This window comes from Haplochromis burtoni, unplaced genomic scaffold, assembly GCF_018398535.1.
Source record: "Haplochromis burtoni strain Fernald_Lab_line unplaced genomic scaffold, NCSU_Asbu1 Contig_836, whole genome shotgun sequence".
Taxonomy (NCBI): Eukaryota; Metazoa; Chordata; class Actinopteri; order Cichliformes; family Cichlidae; genus Haplochromis; species Haplochromis burtoni.
The window spans coordinates 117,181-136,064 of NW_024583197.1; the positions used below are offsets into that span (position 1 = coordinate 117,181).

At 43.9% G+C, this 18,884-nt stretch overlaps 1 protein-coding gene across 4 annotated transcripts in view; it reads left to right on the forward strand.

Annotated features, from left to right (window-relative positions):
* Positions 1-18,187, forward strand: part of gbf1 (golgi brefeldin A resistant guanine nucleotide exchange factor 1) — a 92,931-nt gene extending 74,744 nt beyond the window's left edge. For 2 of the 4 annotated variants that reach the window (XM_014330493.2, XM_014330495.2), the window contains 20 exons: positions 3,115-3,197; positions 3,551-3,787; positions 4,095-4,188; positions 4,930-5,106; positions 5,230-5,294; positions 5,567-5,690; positions 6,128-6,199; positions 6,315-6,409; positions 6,493-6,646; positions 8,246-8,471; positions 8,567-8,724; positions 8,915-9,164; positions 9,994-10,214; positions 12,453-12,603; positions 13,452-13,582; positions 13,671-13,772; positions 14,658-14,771; positions 14,884-15,061; positions 15,145-15,327; positions 16,155-18,187. In XM_014330493.2, the coding sequence (XP_014185979.1) occupies positions 3,115-3,197; positions 3,551-3,787; positions 4,095-4,188; positions 4,930-5,106; positions 5,230-5,294; positions 5,567-5,690; positions 6,128-6,199; positions 6,315-6,409; positions 6,493-6,646; positions 8,246-8,471; positions 8,567-8,724; positions 8,915-9,164; positions 9,994-10,214; positions 12,453-12,603; positions 13,452-13,582; positions 13,671-13,772; positions 14,658-14,771; positions 14,884-15,061; positions 15,145-15,327; positions 16,155-16,408 (3,069 nt within the window). In that variant the 3' untranslated portion in view covers positions 16,409-18,187. The remainder of the gene's footprint in view (positions 1-3,114; positions 3,198-3,550; positions 3,788-4,094; positions 4,189-4,929; positions 5,107-5,229; positions 5,295-5,566; positions 5,691-6,127; positions 6,200-6,314; positions 6,410-6,492; positions 6,647-8,245; positions 8,472-8,566; positions 8,725-8,914; positions 9,165-9,993; positions 10,215-12,452; positions 12,604-13,451; positions 13,583-13,670; positions 13,773-14,657; positions 14,772-14,883; positions 15,062-15,144; positions 15,328-16,154) is intronic. The other 2 variants (XM_014330494.2, XM_014330496.2) reach the window with 1 other exon arrangement.
* The last annotated feature ends 697 nt before the right edge of the window (positions 18,188-18,884 follow it).

The window sequence follows — 18,884 nt, forward strand, 5'->3', positions numbered from 1 at the left end:
TGCATGAAGTCGAGCCTCTAGCTGCTGGGTGATATTGATAGGATACCACCTGTGCAGCTGCAAACAGCTGCAAACTGCAGTCGGGAAATTTCCTCACTACTAAATAGTCCACAGTGAGCTGTTAATGCTATTATTATCAGAGAGGTAGGCCAAGTAGAATCACACCTGAGGCGTGTAGTGTGCAGACGGCTTTCTGCAGGATCAGTTACTACACACTGACAAACTTCATGTACTGCTGCACTCCAAGTGTTAGTACACCAAGTGTGAGGCACAGCATCAGCTGCAGTGATGTGCACATCAGTATCCCATGAGTCAGTATACCACCTCTGGACTCAGGAGCAGTGCACGAGCTCTCTGGAGGAATCAGCATTCACCGTCTTCTTACCCAGTGGACGAGTCCTAGCAGCAGGCAGGAGAACAGAACTATCTGACCAGGGTTAGTGGCTCAGGGTGTGGGGCTGATGTTCAGGCTCAGCTCCTTAGGTTCAGTGAACTTCATGTGTCAGCGTGCTGAGATATTTTGGATCATCTCATGCTCCCAACGGTTTGAGAATAGTTCAGGTGTGGCCCCTTTCACGTCCAACCTGACTGTGCACCATAAAGATGTGAATAAACAAGTTTGGTGTGGAAGAAGTTGGACTGGTCCTGTAGTGGTCCTGTAGCCCAACACCAGTATGTGCCTCACATATGTGGGTCCTTCAGAAGAACTGAAGCTCTTACAGCTGCAGACATCATAGGAAACATTGATGGTTGAATTTATTTATTTAAAAGGGACAGTTTAACACAGTTCAAGTGCAAGACATGACACTGATGTACCACACACAGGTTTATAGCTGCTGCTGATTTTCAACAATTGTCCCTTGTTGGGCTCACAATCTAATAACAAAGATATTAAAGTCCTTGTTGTGGTTCTCATTCACCAGCCTGTTGTGCATGAGTAATAATGGCTGAATGAAGCGTAAAACGTCCGCCCTGTTTCCCACAGTAATCGAGTAAATACTCGGTGGTCAGCAGGGAGCTCGTTAACAGAGAAAAGTCCTGATGCTGAGTTATTTCTATGCAGTGTTTTAAAGCACAAACATGTTGAGTAGAGAGACAGTCCATGGAAACACTGTGAAGACTATTAAGGTTGTTTCAGTGATAAGAAATTACTATCAGAGCTGGCCTACTGGTATTATACAGCTAATATATATATTGTTTAGTATTAAGCTTTGCTTGTTCCATATTCAGTTTTTCAGCAAAACGTCTTTGAGTCCATAAGAAAAGCTTCGTTCTTATATCTGGAGGAATAAATATATTTCAATAAATATTAATGTTAGCCGCGACTTTGTTCCAGTTTTGAATTTTGGCCCACTGTGTATCTGAGTTTGACACCCCTGATCTACACTATGTTTCATTATTGTAAAGTTTGCAGCTCTCTCTTAAATAACGATATACCGAGCTAAATGAAAATGGTGAGCTGTCGTACTTCACATGTCAGGTGGTGCAGTCAGTGTAAGAAAAATCTTTGTTTCATTTAAAGTTCAGTGCACAAGTTAATAGAGACGTTTAAACTGAAGCTAGTTGCAAAGCTTGTTTGTTACAGCTACTGTTACAGAGTATCCACCCCGCGATACCACATCAGCACGAAAATAACACAACACTGTCACTGAAACCTGCCATAAATGTTGTAAATATGATTATAATACTACTAATGATAATGATAATAATGTTGTTGTTGACCTTTGTATTCTAGCAGAATGCAGTCAGATGTTGGTGAGGCTGAGAGTAAAACCACAGCACTGGTTCTGACATGCATGTGTGAGAAACCCATAAACACAAATGAACCCATTCAGCAAAACAGCAAATTAAAGAGAAGCACATCAAAGAGTTTAGACCAGCGGTCCCAAACCCCCGGTCCACGGCCCAGTACCGGTCCGTTAGTCGTTTGGTACCGGGCCCTGAGAGTTGAGGCTCGGGTGTGAAATTTATGGTCTTCAGGGTTTTTATTGTTAACGGTTTCCCTGGGTCTTTCCCATGTTGTAGTTGTGCGTCTTATTTTGAAAGAAATATTTACGCGATACCATAGCAGCCAGAGAGCATTAAGAGGGGAGGATGTTACTCTCAATAGAAGGACGCTGCTATTATTATATTTACAAAATACCAGCGTTTTTGTCTCAGTCATGTCATTTTATTTTTGTTAAACATGACACATGTGGTGGTTTGACATTCCTCTAACAAAGCTGGTGTTTGCACTGGTGAAGCTGCTGGTTCAGAGCCCACAGCTGTAGTCAGTGGCTCCACACAGTCAGGGAGGGGGGTGTATGTTGGTGCTCTCTGCCTTTGGTTGACGGTGTCGAAGCCTAAACTGTGTGTGGCACTCACTGACGAACACACACTTGCTTTCTCTCTTCTTATGTTCACATAGTTAATAAAAGCTGGTCTGACCTCATCGTCTGTTGTTGTGTATTAAAATCATTTCTATGCGCTTTCAGCTGCAGTCTGGGGAAAAACTCACCGAGCTCAGGATCAGACAACACACAGACGTCCACACAATAGTTTGGACAGGGCCAATAAAAGTGGCGCCTGGCACTTCGCTTACTTAGGAGCTTGTTGCAGTATGTAACATTCATCACAGCATGTGTTGGCACCAGTTATTTTTGGAATGGGAAAACTATGGCTGTGTGCACATCAGATCGTGTTCCCCGACAATAACATGACACAAGTGCGGTTCAGCTGAGGGCGGTGGGATGGTAGGTACTGTGTCCATAAAACCCAGCGTGCTGTTTCCAGCAGCTGCTCCCAGACCAGCGCTGATACTGACCACTGTGCGTTTCAGATGGCATGTTCCTGATCCTTAGCAGAATCCTGTTTCTGCGTCTCTCTGTGGCATCGCTGTTTTCCTAATGATGCACCTAAAATATATTAAATGACACATGAGTGTGTGTCCAACCAAGGCCTTTTAACCGTTGGTGTGATGCTCTGAACAAAGCACTAGATGCCAAAGGATCACACATCGGTGCTCTCACCGACGTGTGAGTGGAAATAAAAGTCTACTGGTCACATGTTTGAATAGAGTTTGTAGAGTGAAACCAATGCTGATCACTGCTAACACGATGTTTCACTTTAAAACAGCAATTCAAGAAAAATCTAAAAGGAGTCAACGGAAACAAAGACTTTGACCAGGACATGTTGGAGGATATCTACAATGCTATCAAGTAAGGCGCACAGCACAACTCCCCTGATGTGTTAGCATCTGCTATCAGCAGCCAGATCTGAGCCTCATCTCTGTGCTCATCCTGGTTCAGGATATCTTGTTAAAAACGCCCATCACGCTGCTTCATTCACCTCATTTAAAAGCAGAAGGCTGATTCTGTTCATCTGCATGTAGCGTTTAATGTTTCTCCTGCTGAAACGCCACATCCGGATGAACAGAATAAGGCTTCTGGGGTTTCCTTACCTGCATCAACACAGATCTAAAGAGCTTCCAGCTGTTTCCATATTGATGTGATTAAAGAAGGCGGGCAGCTGTCCGAGGCTCATGAATAGACTGATGTTCTTTCCTTTGTAGAAACGAGGAGATTGTGATGCCGGACGAGCAGACGGGTTTAGTGAAGGAGAATTATGTGTGGAGCGTCTTACTGCACCGCGGCGCCTCATCCGAAGGCGTCTTTCTCCACCTGCCGCCCGGCAGCTACGACAATGACTTGTTCACCATGACATGGGGCCCCACTATCGCTGCACTCTCCTATGTCTTTGACAAGAGCCTCGATGATGTCATCATCCAGAAGGCCATCACTGGCTTCAGGTATACAGCACTCAGATGCACTCGGTGGTAAATGCTACGACACGCTGCGAGTTGTAGTGCTGGAAACGGCCTTTAAATGTCCACATCCACGGGTTAGCCTGCAGGAGAAGCACGGTCCACCCACACACAAGTTACTGTTGTTAACTGTGGACGGACAAATCGTGTGACTACTGTAGGAGAAAAAATGCACGTTTTAAAACAGGCGTAGTTTTGTCAGGAGTTCAGTTGTTAAGTTGAAGTAAAGAATGAAGTGTAAACACTTTGTGTTTGTCAGCTGTTAAAGTGTGCAGTCGTCTGTGTTTGGCAGGAAATGTGCGATGATTGCAGCTCACTATGGCTTCAATGACGTGTTTGACAATTTGATCATCTCCCTCTGCAAGTTCACCACTCTGAGCAGCGAGGTGGGTCCACAGCTTAAATCGCTTCTGTTCACAGCCAAAGACACTGCCGTACCTTTGACACACAGTAAGTGCACATGTGACACTGCTTAGTCCAATCACGTGTTTTGGGGATCAGCTGATTAAAGAACACAGTTCCTGACTGTGTTCACTGTCACTGGTTAGTTTGGCGTTCTGGTTCACACAATCATCGTTTGGTGGTTTCTGAAGAAAAACTGACACCTCTGATACACACCCCACATTAGAACATGTGTACAAAATGTAGCATCTGCTAATGTATAAATACTGCTAACACATAAATAGTGCCGTGAACTGAACTGTGATTGTGAGAAAATGTACTGTTGTATCAGTTGTGCTCCACAGCAAACACTGAGCCGTGCCACACACAACTGTAGTGAGGATGAGTGAACACAGCAGTTTAAACTTGTACAGACACACGTTTGTTGTCACTAATGAATTGATCCAGATTTCATTCAATGTTCCTGCTGATGCACTGAGAGGATGTTTTCACACGTGGCTGGGTCAGTACCACTCCTCCACCTGTTGATGTCAGCAGAGAGTCCCCACTGTCAGCACCTTAAAATGACCTTTGTTTAAAAGAAGCCTTCCTCACAGCTCTCAGCTTCTTAAACATCTACAGAAACAGAGTTTGTGAATGATCTAATTGTGTTGTCCTGCATGTTGTTCAGTAACAGTAATGTATTCAGATGTGTAAATAGTGTCTGTGTGTCCCCCCACACACAGTCTGTGGAGAATCTTCCCACCGTGTTTGGCAGTAACAGTAAGGCTCAGACAGCCGCCAAGACGGTGTTCGACCTCGCTCATCGGCATGGCAACATCCTGAGGGAGGGCTGGAAGAACATCGTGGACTCGCTGCTGCAGCTGTTCAGAGCTGAACTGCTGCCCAAAGCCATGGTTGAGGTCGTTGTTCTGTCCTCGTTTTCTGATAGTACTGCATAGATCATCTGTGGCATCTACTGTTTGTTTGTCTTTTGTAAAGAGAGACATAAAGTTGTGCTAACACCTACCTGCCTGTGCTCTCAGGTGGAAGACTTTGTAGAGCCCAATGGGAAGATTTCTCTTCAGAGAGAGGAAACCCCTTCAAATCGGTACACACCAATCTCATCCTCCATCTTTTAGACCAATAAGTGTCACCACACAGTGACTTTTTTCCAAATACTGGTGAACTTTTTTTTTTACCTGCTAGAACTGCTTTAAGCTGCTCCCATGCTCAGCGGTTAGCTCTGCATGTTTGTGAAATACCAGCTTTACGTTTAATTCCCCGTAGAACAGACCGGATCTTTAAAACCAGTACAAAGGCATGTGCTAGCTAAGAGGCCATGGAGTAAAAGGACGTTTTCTCCTCATGTGTTACATTCAGTGGCGAGTCAGCAGTGCTAAGTGTTTTCAACTGGCTGACGCTTAGTGGAGCCGAGCAGTCAGGACTCAGAGGACCGTCCACAGAAAACCAGGAAGCCAAACAGGCTGCTGTCCACTGCATCAAGGTACTGGACTCACCGCGATCTCTGAACACAGTCCAAACACCAGCTGCCATCCTCAGCTTTATTTCAAATACAGTTCAAGTGAAGGCATGCGAATCGTAGCAACAATGACACAGAGCCAATGCTCCGAGTAATCAGACTATTTGTAGTTACAGTAATTGGTGCCTAATTAAAACCAGCCCCATGTTGCAGTGTCTGACTTTTATTCAGTTAAATGACGACGGCACCGGTGATTGTTTTGGTTTGTTATAATATGAACGTTACAGCCGTGATATTTAACAAACTGGATTTAAATCTGTGAAAATGGGAACAACGTTAGCCTGCTTCATAGTTTATTTTTACACATTTGGCCTTATTGAGCTGTGCACTTTGACCAACACTGTTCGGACAGCTGACACTGTATCAGATCACCATCAGTAGGTTTGCTGTTTGTCTTCCAGCAATGTGACCCAGAAAAGCTGATCACCGAGAGCAAGTTCCTGAAGCTGGAGTCTCTACAAGAGCTCATGAAGGTTATTGTTGTTCAGCACATACTTTAACAGTCTAAGTGTTAGCTTAGTGTTTCCCTTACCATTCACCTCATGGTTCAACATAAGCACACTAAATGACCTGGATTCTCCTGTCAAGGCTCTGATATCAGTCACCCCAGATGAAGAGACATATGATGAAGAGGATGCTGCCTTCTGCCTGGAGATGCTGCTGCGCATTGTTCTTGAGAACCGGTGGGAATGACTCTTGTGACATCGTTTGTGTTGTCAGTGATTTTGAGCACAATAACGAGCTGTTTCTCTGCGTTTGTGAGCAGAGACCGTGTGTCCTGTGTGTGGCAGACGGTGCGCGACCACCTTTGCCAGCTCTGCGTTCATGCTAATGAGAGCTGCTTCCTGGTGGAACGAGCTGTGGTGGGACTCCTTCGACTTGCAATTCGCCTGCTACGACGAGAAGACATCAGCTCGCAGGTATACAAAGATGCTTCCTGACCCCGGCACACAGATGTGGTCTTGCAGACTCGGATCATCATCAAGTTAGCAGACAGTCTCAGTTTTAGGGCAGCTTAAACCCAGGTAGCTGGATGCTGTTGGTGCAAAGCCACCTGTGCTGGTGGTCTCTTTGACCAGCACGATGACCGTGCTCTCTGATGCGTCCATCAGAGTATGAACATGTGTGAGTGTCAGAACGCACTGAAAAGCATAGAAGAACGTGCTGGTGTGAATGTGGCATGTTGGACATGGATACAGATTAGCGTGTCATTTTAAAATACCTGTGTTGTTCTATTTTGAATATTGTTGTTCTTTAAAAAGACAAAGTATTTATCCACCACAACACAATCTTTCGAGTATTTGTTACTCGATGCGTTGAGTCAAACGGCAGATTAGTGAGGATTTCAGAAGCATGCAAAGAAAGCAGGAAGAGTAAATCATTTAGATCCAGCAAGCACTTTGGGCCAAGTGCATGTTAGATCTAAAGGTTTGTTTCCTGTTTCTGCATAATGTTGTTGAGTTTACTATTTCGTTAGAATTTACCAATAAAATAAGACTGGAAATGTCTGATGTGCTTAAACCAGGGTCGGCAACCTTTCTGATGATGAGAGCCTCTAAAATTCCCCCAGAGGTCAGTGTGCCGTATGACTGCATTAGCAATGAATTTAATAACGCTCTATATGAACAGTTACTCACTATATAGATCAACTTCATAGGATTATATTTGTTTGCAGATGTTGGCAGCTGTCAGCGAATAGTTATCAGCTATTTAGAAACAAAAAGACTTTTTATCCATAACAGCAAATGAACTGTACAACAGAAAATACAATTTAATTTAGTAAACTCCCACCGTAAGGGTGTGTTTTAACTGATGAAACTGTGTCGTACTCAGGCTCGGACGTCTGATTGCTGCCTTTGACGCATAAGCTAACACCAGTACAGTAACCGTGCCTTTACAGAAGGCAGGTAATCAACTGAAAGACACAAAATAAAACAACATCAACAAAGCAACCCTATTAGTGACAGTACAGTTTGGTAATAGTCATATTTGTAGCTTTAACACGTTATTTAGTCAACAACTCACCAGCTCGGCTTCATCAGTCATAACAGCAATATCAATGAAAAGAAGATCCGGCAGGTAGGAACTATGGCTGTTAGCACGTACCATCCCAGACTGACATAAATCACTCCGTCTTAAATACATTTGTCATTTAAAGCAAATATGGGTCTGGCTGATAACAACAAAATAAACTGACATGCTAGAAATATGGGAAAAACCACACACTCCCCTTCCCTCATCCACCTGCTGGCCTCTGTTGGAGCTCTGCCACCACCAAACCACTGAGTTATTTTTACACATCGGCCAGCATCGGGACAATCCACCACCTTTCATTGTTTATACCGTTACAAAAAAAAATAAAAAAAATCATCGGCCCATTAAAAATGGATGAAAAATGGCCGATGGCCAGTCCAGCTATGGTCGTGCCATCAGTTAACCGTTCGTGCCCAGGGTTGCCGACCCCTGGCTTAAACGATTTGAACAGATTACCACAGTGCTCTCTCGCTGTGCGCCCACAGGTTCTTCTCTCCCTCCGCCTCTTGCTAATGATGAAGCCCCATGTCCTCTCCCGGGTCAGCAGGGAGGTGGCTTATGGCCTTCATGAGCTGCTGAAGACTAATGCAGCCAATATCCACTGTACAGATGACTGGTACACGCTCTTTTCACTGCTGGAGTGCATCGGAGCTGGAGTGAAACCTCCTGTCGCCTTCCAGCTTACCTCGGCCACAGCTGACAATGACACAGGTTCAGCTGAACAAGCGTCTAAGAGCAAATAGAAATACATAAAAACATCATGTTAGGAGTTCACATGAACATGTCTTTGTTGGCATTTACTGCAGGTGCCCAGTCAGACAGTGAGCTGTCGTCTCATCATCCCAGTGAAGTGAGCTTAGACCGAGGCTACACATCGGACTCGGAGGTCTACACTGAGCACAGCAAGACCAGGATCCCACGCTCGGCCACTGATGTGGATGTAGCCAGCAGTGGATGGCTCGTGGTTAGCACATACACTCACACTCACACCTGCTTCATGAGTAACAGTATGTTGCATATGACAGTGAAACTGTAACAGTATCATATATAAAGCCAAGGACATGTTTCTTTTCCTGATTTTATTTGAAAGCTTAATTTATGGAAAGAACATGGGATGCTTGTTTTATTTCAGATGTTTCTTTACCCCCACACAGGTTGGGAAAGATGACTTTGAGATAAGTAAGACCCCCACAGTCGGGTCAAAGGCTCAGCTGAATCACCCACTGGTCAACCAGTACAGTCTGACACTGGGTCAGGACCTTGGCCAGCACGACACAAAGTCTCTCATCAAGTGTGTGGAGACGCTTTCTTTCATCGTTCGAGACGCCGCCCACGTCACGCCCGACAACTTTGAGCTGTGTGTCAGAGCGATACGAGTGTTTGTGGAGGCCAGCCTCAATGGAGGTGAGACACTAACGTCTGGTTGGTTTTATCAGAAGAACTATTAAACTTTGTTCACTTAGTACTAAACACACTGAGTTAAATATAGCAGGTCAGTACTGAACACATCACCAGTTTATTTCTAAAGGTGTGACTGGCATGAAAGTCTCACCAGATGTTGATAACAACACATTCAGTCCACTCATGCAAACACATCAAACCACAGATGTCCATAAATGAAGTTATGATTTAATATTGGAACACATTTATGAGTCCTCTTCACACGCTGAGGTTAATTATGGAGCTCCACAGGGTTCAGTGCTAGGACCAATTCTGTTTATATTATTCATTAGAAGGCATAGCATACATTTACACTGCTATGCAGATGACACGCAGATCTATGAAGCCAGATAATATATTCACATTCCAGTTTCTCTCCAGTGTCCGTGGGAAAGTACCAAGAAATGATGAATGAAACATCCGTGCCTCACATGTGGTCAAAAGCTTAGAGGTTTGGATTCAAGCAGCAGAAATGAGCTGATTTTCATTAGTGGTTTCATGGATGATATAAAACGGTGTAATTACTGTGTACTTTCCATCGCCACTTACTGAGACGAGGAGGTAAACTGCACTGCATCCACACGGCCACATCTCCAGCACACCCAAGCAGCAGCATGCTGGATGTGCACCGAGCTGCGAGGGCTCTCTTTTAGCTGCTTGTGGCTTTAATTGTTCCCATTATTATAGCATGTTTTAAACCCTTTAAGCAGGAAGGGCAAATGTTTCAGACAGCCATGCTTCTGGTAGATTTCAGATGAGATTAGATCGACTCAGTTTCCTCATACTTGTCCAGGTTACCGCAACCACGACAAGAAGAAGAGCCACAAATATGACACCTCCAAGTCTCGGATGAGGAAGAAGGCAGGCGGCAGGGAGAAGGACAGCGGAGGCAGCGTGAGGCGAAGCAGCAGCAGGACCTTTAGCCAGCGCCCATCACGTTCCTACAGTGATGATGAGGAGGATGAGGGTGTCCCAGCCAGTTACCACACGGTGTCATTACAGGTTAGTCAGGACGTAAGTACAACAGCCCTCTTTACCCTTCCTTACCCTTCTAATGATGAGAACCCAGCGTCCCAAAAGCATCTTGTTTTACCCACACATCTCTGATTCAGTTGAGCATTTTAATGCAGCACTGAGACTCCTCCCACTGACTGTAGTGTCAGCATGTTAGACGCCTGGTTTGGGTCACAGATGGAGTTTTATTCAATTCAATTCAATTTCTTTATTGTCCCACAAGGGGAAATTAGTTTAGCAGCAGGAGGATAAAAATAAACAGAACAATACTATAAAATAATAATAACAGTAATAATGATAGAAAGTTCAAGGACAATTATTTGCCATTAAGGAGACAAGACGCAGTAGGGATAAAAGAGACCTGGAGTCTTTTAGTCCTCCTCGGAGGTACTCTAAAACGGCGGCCGGAAGGCAACAACTCAAACTCCCTGTGAAGTGGATGGTTCACACAATTAATAATAGAATGAGCCTTTCTAAGCACATTTCTATTGTAAATGGCCAAAAGTCCATCTTGCCAGCACCCTGAAATTTTGCTAGAGGTTTTTACCAGAAGTCCCAACCGATTCTTATTCTTCACCGTCAGGTTACCAAACCAGGCAGCGATACAAAAAAACATCACAGATTCGATAAAACTTCTATAAAACAAGGACAACATCTCAGATGAGACATTAAAAGATCTCATTTTCCTTAAAAAGAACAGTCTTTGTTGAACTTTTTTAGTAGTGGCATCAGCATGAGATTCAAAACACAGTTTATGGTCAAGTACCACACCTAGATATTTATAACTCTCAACAGTCCCAATATCGGCAGTTTCAATGATAGTAGGTGATGCGGTATAAGAGGACTTCCTAAAATCAATAATCATGTCTTTAGTTTTAGGTGCAGCTTATAAAGTGTTGCATCAGGACTCTTACAGCTGTAAATCCACGTCAGCTGTAAATGTAGCATCACACTTTTCCTGACAGAGTCCCATTTGTTCTGTTTCTGATGTGGTGATGGGTCACAACACTGGCTTGAAGGATGTTACCTGCTCATTGTTACTGTCAGTGTTCACCAGAGTTTCCAGCTAATTTCAAAGACCATTTCACTTGTGTTCTCGGCACAGTCACAGACTTATTGTAAGTGTAAGTAGGTGGAACATGCTGTGTTTAGAGTGTTTACACGTTAAACAGAGTTGAGAGCTGTTTCAGTGCCTGATCTCATCCTTCAGTGCAGATCAGAGCGGTGGAGCTTTTAAGTCAGCATGTTCAGAGTTGGGTGGACGTTTGAACATTTTTGTGTTGTTGGTCTGGATTTAACATCCAATTAATGTATTACACACACACACACACACACACACACACACACACACACACACACACACACACACACACACACAGGAAGTAAACATTACAAACCAAAGTGCAGTTTGTGTCGTGGATGTAGATGTCAGTGCTTTGACCCGTCTCCGTCTTTTCTTCCTACACAAAACCATCTTCACTGCTTCCTGTACCTGCTACTATGGCTGTTAAACTAACATGGCTTAAAATTCTTCTCTTATTTTAAAGAGCCTTGTTTTGTACCCAGTGGGAGATTGTAACTACAATACTTACGTACAAATTTGAGTTTATTTTGTTTCATTCAAGTCGTTTCTTTGTATAATGACACTCCACCTCCTCTCGGACAAACATGGTGTTTTCCTTGATCACATTTACTGATGTCATTGCCAACTAATGACACATAAAGAGCAGCTTGTGAAGAACTTTGTAAATGTAACTTCATCTACGATGAAATTAGATGAAAGACAAACATTTAAACCACTTTGTTGTGTTCACCAGTAGTTTTGAAATATTTTCCTGTGAATTCCTGGAAAAAATAGTCAGCGTATTAGTTCATGATGAAATTAATTATTAGCTAAAGTTCTGTATAAACTGGTTTATTGACCAAATAAACTATTAACAAGAAGAGCAGTGCTTTTATATTAAAGCATAAATATGAATAATCTCCCTATTATTCACTGTGGAATTGCAGGACTTCATAATATAATGTCTGTATAACATATAGCATAGTCTCTTGTTATGTGATTGATCAAACTGTTTACTGTCACAGACACCATTACTGCATCCTTGCTGCTAGTAGAAACTGAGTAAACATCTAAATAGTCTGTACGTGGTTTTATTCGTCAAGTTTGAACTGCAGACATAAAGCTGGACATCTCCTTATTATTAATGCTGGTTTTTGTGTGTGGGGGGGGTGCAGCTCTTAGATCTGATGCACACCTTGCACACCCGGGCTGCCAACATCTACAACTCCTGGGCAGAGGAGCAGTGCCATCTGGAGGCCTCCAGCAGGAAGATTGAGGCTGATTCTCAGACTTTGTGGACCAGCTGCTGGTGCCCCCTGCTGCAAGGTAGGAAACTATTCTGTGCTCTCTGACTGTCGTGCACACATTCACAGTGTGTGTGTGTAAATATGGCTTGTAGTAAAAAGCCTGGTTGGAGCTGAAAACTAGAGGTTTCCAAAGTCTTCTTGGCAGTTAAATTAACAAAGGGATTTTGGTAATAAAGATCAGCATTTAGGAAATTCAGAAGTCTTATTTAACGTTTTAAAAATTAGAAATTTATCAATTGCGCAAAATGTCTTAACTCAAAACTTGAAAATGTATTTATTTAAATGTGTCTTGTGAAGAATTGTGAGCAGACTTTGTTTTCCCTCATGGAAAACTAGTCCCTGTTCAGATACTCAGGGAATTCTTAGCAAGATCCCTGATGTGCTCCATCCTGGAGCTGAGATAGTCCTCAATAATCTGGTTTGACTTCAGCTGAAGTTCAGTCTCATAGGTTGGTGGTGGATATTCCTGAATCTTGATCTTAGGTTTTGTGTTGTGTATACTACAACATGTCTGAAGTACTTGGTGTATTTTTTGTCATAGAATAAACTTTTTTTTGTTTCTGTTCTTAATGTAGACCAAATGCACAGTCTTGTATATTGTCTTACAACATGCTTTTTACAAGAATTTGAATTTCTGGTAGATCTGTGTTGTTATAAAGGATCTCAGACCACGCTTGCTCTTTCAGTGTATGTGTGTTACTGTTTCTAGTACAAGGTTGAGAAGTCTTTTTTTTTTTTTTAGGTGCCATTTTCTTTTTTCCACACTTTTAGTTTTCTCTCAGATGTCAGTTCTGCTTCAGCTCTGTAATGCAGTTTATGTTCATATCAGTGTCTTCGTCACAGCTCCACTCAATGTCACTCCCACAGGGATTGCTTGGTTGTGCTGTGATGCCAGGCGACCGGTTCGCATGCAGGCCCTCACCTACCTCCAGAGGGCACTGCTTGTTCATGATCTGCAGACACTTGATGCAATTGAATGGGAGTCCTGTTTCAACAAGGTAAATGCTGAATGTCTGCGTTATTTCAGGACTGTGAAGACACCTTTGTTCACTCGTTTTTCATTCGTGTTTCTTTGTTGGCTGTCAGGTGCTTTTCCCCCTGCTGACTAAGCTGCTTGACAACATTAGCCCAGCAGATGTTGGTGGTATGGAGGAGACCAGAATGAGAGCCTGCACGCTGTTGTCAAAGGTTGAAAGCATCACATATTGCACTGCACACAACCACAGTTACACAAGTTAAACCAACATTCCAACCTGCGTCAGATCTATGTCGTAACTGGAACCCCATTTTAACCCTATGCTGACGTGAACCTGAGAAATATTAACTACATGTCGGGTAAACTACATGCATACCACAACAATTTGAATGGCATGGAAGGTTGCAGTGTGATACATTTTAGGTGATACATTTCCTGCAGAAGTTTAAATCAAGCTTAATATTGTTTAAGTTCCCACCAAAACAGCCCTGACCTAGATATATATGACAGAGATGGATATAGTGCCTAGAATGTTTCCTGTGGTATCTGGCACTGAAACATAAGCAATTGATCAGTCGAGTTCTGTGGGCATGCAGGGCACACGGGGGCATGCAGGGCACACGGGGGCATGCAGGGCACACGGGGGCATGCAGGGCACATGCAGGGCCACATGCAGGGCCACATGCAGGGCATGAGGGTACATGCAGGGCACAGGGTACATGCAGGGGACATGCAGGGCACACGGGACATGCAGGGCACACGGGACATGTAGGGCACACGGGACATGCAGGGCAGCTCCCCTGATTTGGCCTGTTCTTGTGAAGATACAGTTCACATAAACACTGCCTGTAGCAGTTTCCAGGTGGTGCCATGTGTCAAAGTTAAGGCTCACCACATGGGTTGCTCAGAAGAACATTACATTCCAACAAGATCCTGAATTGTATTCCCTTCACCTGTCAGTGCCTTTAATATTGTGGCTAATCAATGTTAATAAAAGTCGCTCTGTCATTGGTTCATTTTGTCTACATCTCTTTGCCGTAGTTTGAGTTTAGGTGGTCAAACAGAACATTTTCTTCTGACGTGTGATTGTCTTCTAGGTTTTCCTACAGCACCTCTCTCCTCTGCTGTCCCTGCCTACCTTTGCTGCCCTCTGGCTCACCATTTTGGACTTCATGGATAAGTACATGCATGCTGGATCAAGTGACTTGTTGGTAAGGAGAATATAATTCTTATGTCCACATTACCAAAATACCATGGTAGTTATGACTGTCACTATGAGAGAAAGGTGTGTGTAGACTGTGTTGCCTGTGTGTGTTCGTGTAGTTGGAAGCCATCCCTGAGTCTTTGAAGAACATGCTGCTGGTTATGGACACAGCAGGCATCTTCCACAGTGCTGACTCTAGGACAGGATACTCTGACCTGTGGGAAATAACTTGGGAAAGAATTGTCTGTTTCCTGCCTTTATTGAGGGAGGAGCTCTTCAAACAGACTATCATACCAGGTGTGACACACTGACATGACAACCTGTAAATTTGAGCTTGTACCGTCACCAGTTTTACCCCGTTGTATCATCTTTCATTTTAGATGCAGTACCCAATCCTCAAGCAGAGTCGGTGCAGCTGACAACCCCAGCAGGCCGGCCCCCATCGCCTCAGGTGTCTCCACCTCCCATGCAAACACCCGCCCAAGCCCCAGTAAACTCTACAGTGGCTCAAAGCTCCAGCAGGCCGGCCTCACCACTGGAGCCTCCACCAGCCAGTGCCAACGGTAAATGTCTGAAACTTTCCTCTATTATAGCACAGTATAATCTCCGTCAGGGTACAAATACATGTAGGATATTCATTTGTTTAACGGCAGATGGATAAAATGGCAAAACTTTTAAATGGTCTAAATGACAGTCTGTGTGTAAGTTGAAACCTGATGTTAGAAAACCCAGGGGGCCGAATGGCTCAGCCACTGTTCAGCTGAGGTCATGGTCATGAGTGGCCTACCACTAACTGTGGAATATTTAGCAGTGAGGAAACTACTGGATGGCTGGACTCGTTGCACGAATAGCATCCTATCACCCATTCTTACACACATGGTTGTAAGAGCAGTCTGGATGGAAACAACGTGGCATGTTACACACTGTCAGTGTTAATAGTAGTGTGTGAAACCTGAGGGGAATCCTTGCTGCTTCTGCAGGTGGGTAATTAGCAGCCGGGTGCTGGTAATTAGATGCACTTTGATTAACTGACCATCTCGTATCCAAGTAGTCAGAAATGTTGCAGTCTGCAGGTCTGCAGTATTCATGCTTGTGGTAACCCAATGCCAAGTATATATGAGTCTTAAAGAAGTAGTTGTTACGGCCCATCACAGATTCATGGGCCATATTAAGTCATTTCCATCAGAAACATTCAGGACTGTTGTCAGTTTTTGTAGCTGTGGATCAGCACATTCATCCCGAGGTCAGAGCATGCATGCTCAAAAGACTGCAAGGAAAACAGCAAACTGCTCCAAGTGAGACTGTGTAGGCCTCATGTTCAGGCATATCACACTGATAACTGATGTAGAGCAGAGACTGAATCACTGTGTTCTCTCATTTCGTGTTCCAGGATCAGGCCGATCATCTCCGGCCCCCCCCTTGATTCCTCCCATGCCAGTGCCATTAACAACCTCTCCTGTCCAGGGTCCTTCACCTTTAGGCCAGTCCCCCCTCATTCTGCAGCCCCTTGCTTCTCCTCTGCAGGTGGGAGTCCCACCCATGTCCCTGCCAATCATTCTTAATCCCGCCCTCATAGAGGCCACATCCCCTGTACCACTGCTTCCTGCTCCCAGATCGACAACTCCTTCCGACGAGGTCCAGTAAAGTCCAGCTGCCCCCCAGCCATGCTGTTCTCTCCTTAACAACTGGAAGAGCTGCAGCTTAAGATGGGACATGGAGTAGTACCGCATTTAAAGGAGAAATCCTCCAGAATGGAAACCTGGTGACACCGATAAAAACTCAGCACTGATGTTATTGTAGGAAAAACCCAACAGGTTAAGGTTGGTTTAGAAGCCACGCGCAGTCTTTGAGAGGTTAGTGCGACCCACTGAGAGCAATTTACTGATTCCACAATTTTCAGCAGCGTTCACCGTGCATATATTTTAAGTCAGGCAGTAATTTTAAACCCACAGATCGAACTTATCCCCATTGATTTATATTTGTGTTTTTTACTGTTGTAAGTCTGTAAACGGATGAACAACACAGCGTGTTAGTTGTTCTCTTTGAACTCGGTGGGTGATGGGTTCAGAAAGCTGACTTTGATTACTATTTATTGTTTTTAAAATAAATAGTACAGATGTGTTAAGGACTGTTTCTAAGAGGTTTGTAGTGCCAATGATGATCGTCTGCTTGAGTCGTGATGCACACAGTGGCTGTCCAGGGGTCAGACTGTGCCCCACTGCTTTGTTTTAACAGTTTTTACATAAGAATGGAGCCGTACAGACGAAAACACACTGCACATCCTGTATATTTGACACACACACTGCTTATTCAGTGCCAGACTGTGTCGTTTGGCTCTGGATATCAGCAAACAGAGCTCCGTCTTGTAAATAGCTTCTGAGTGAAGTGTTTTCATTGCCCCACCTCGTCGTCAGGATTAGCTTCATGTTGGGAGTGATGAAAACATTTCATCTAGACTGAGCACTGTTGTGTTTTTACATCAGAAACACCTGCAGGAGTCCTCTCTTCGCCCCAGGCTGAACTCATAGCTTTGCTCATATATGTCTGTGCTTCACAACAACCTAAAGATAAGAAGGACAGTGAGTTGTGAGGATTATATGATCTGCATGTTTTAAGATTCCCAGAGCCTTGGCTACAGTCTGATGTTGCAGAAGGCATGACAACATCAGCATGTGTAAAATGGCCAAGTTCGATTCATCGTTTTGCCCCAAGCTTGCATCTCATAACCTTCAACAGGCAGCAAATGGAGGCGTAAACATTCCAGTGTCAGTCTGTAGTGAGCACGCTCTGCACAGGAACTGCTCTGGTACAGGAGCTCGCCACGCCGTCATGTCACCTTCTCCTGACTTGCATCTTTGATTTGACAGACTCGTACGAAACATCTGAAGTTTGCAGCATCGTGCCAGAGAGGAATCACACATGTAGACCGGTGGTTTTCTTGTTGTTCTCCTTTATTTATCCAGGTAAAAGGCTCACTGAGATTAGTCTCTTTTCCAGAGAGAGGTTGCCAACAGAAGTTAAAACATTTCCACAACACGTCCTCAGTTTGAGTCAGCTGCTCCTCTTTGCTTCCATACATGTGCTGGCTCATTGGTTAAATGACCATCTGATGTCAAACTGACTGGAAACCATTCACAGCAGTCCTGGGCTTCTCTCACGGATGTTTTGTGTTATTTATTGAAAGTGGACTGAGCTGCTGCAGTACGATGGCATAGATGCAGTGTATGTGTGTCAGTCAGGTAACACTACGGCCTTATAGAGCCACCAACATGTAAGCTGAGTGTTTATTTGTTGGATGGCATCGTAGATTTATCAGAAGCTGATTGTGACTTGAACAGGAAATTCCGTGAATATAATGTCTAATGTATATAAATGAAAGGTAATGTACTTTTTACTATGTAATAAATATGTTGTAAGAAAGTGCTCCTCCTGGTGTCTGCTTATGTTTTAATTCTGAAAGAACACGGAAAAATACTCTTAATGAAGGGATTAAGCAAAAGCAACAACACATTCGATATCACTACATCGATCACTACGGCCGTCTTCTCTGTTTGTCTGCCACCACTATGTCCGGTTGGTTAGCCACCACCATTTTGTCCGTCTGTATCTGGAAGTCCCACAGGATCTTAGCTCGGTCATTCTCCACCACCCTTGGGGGCGTCTCCCATTTTGACCTCAGGACTTCCAGGTTATACTCGGCACAGATGTTCCTGTACACTATGCCGGCCACTTGGTTATGGCGTTCCATGTATGCCCTGCTTTCTAGCATCTTGCACCCTGCTGTTATGTGCTGGATTGTCTCAGGGGCATCTTTACACAGCCTGCACCTGGGGACTTACCTGGTGTGGTGTGTCTCACATTTTTGATATGTTGCAATACAACTGGGATAACTAACATATAACATTATTGTGTGTGTATTAGGGCTGCCACAAACGATTACTTTGATAGTCGACTAGTCACCGATTATTTTTGCGATTAGTCGACTAATCAGATCATCATCCATTGGACGTAAAACGTACAGCTTATTGCACCAGCAGCATCTGCTCTTATATAACTATCATTAGCTTACAGCTTTAAGTGTTTAAGGTATGTGCTAACTAAAAATAAAGACAAGATGATA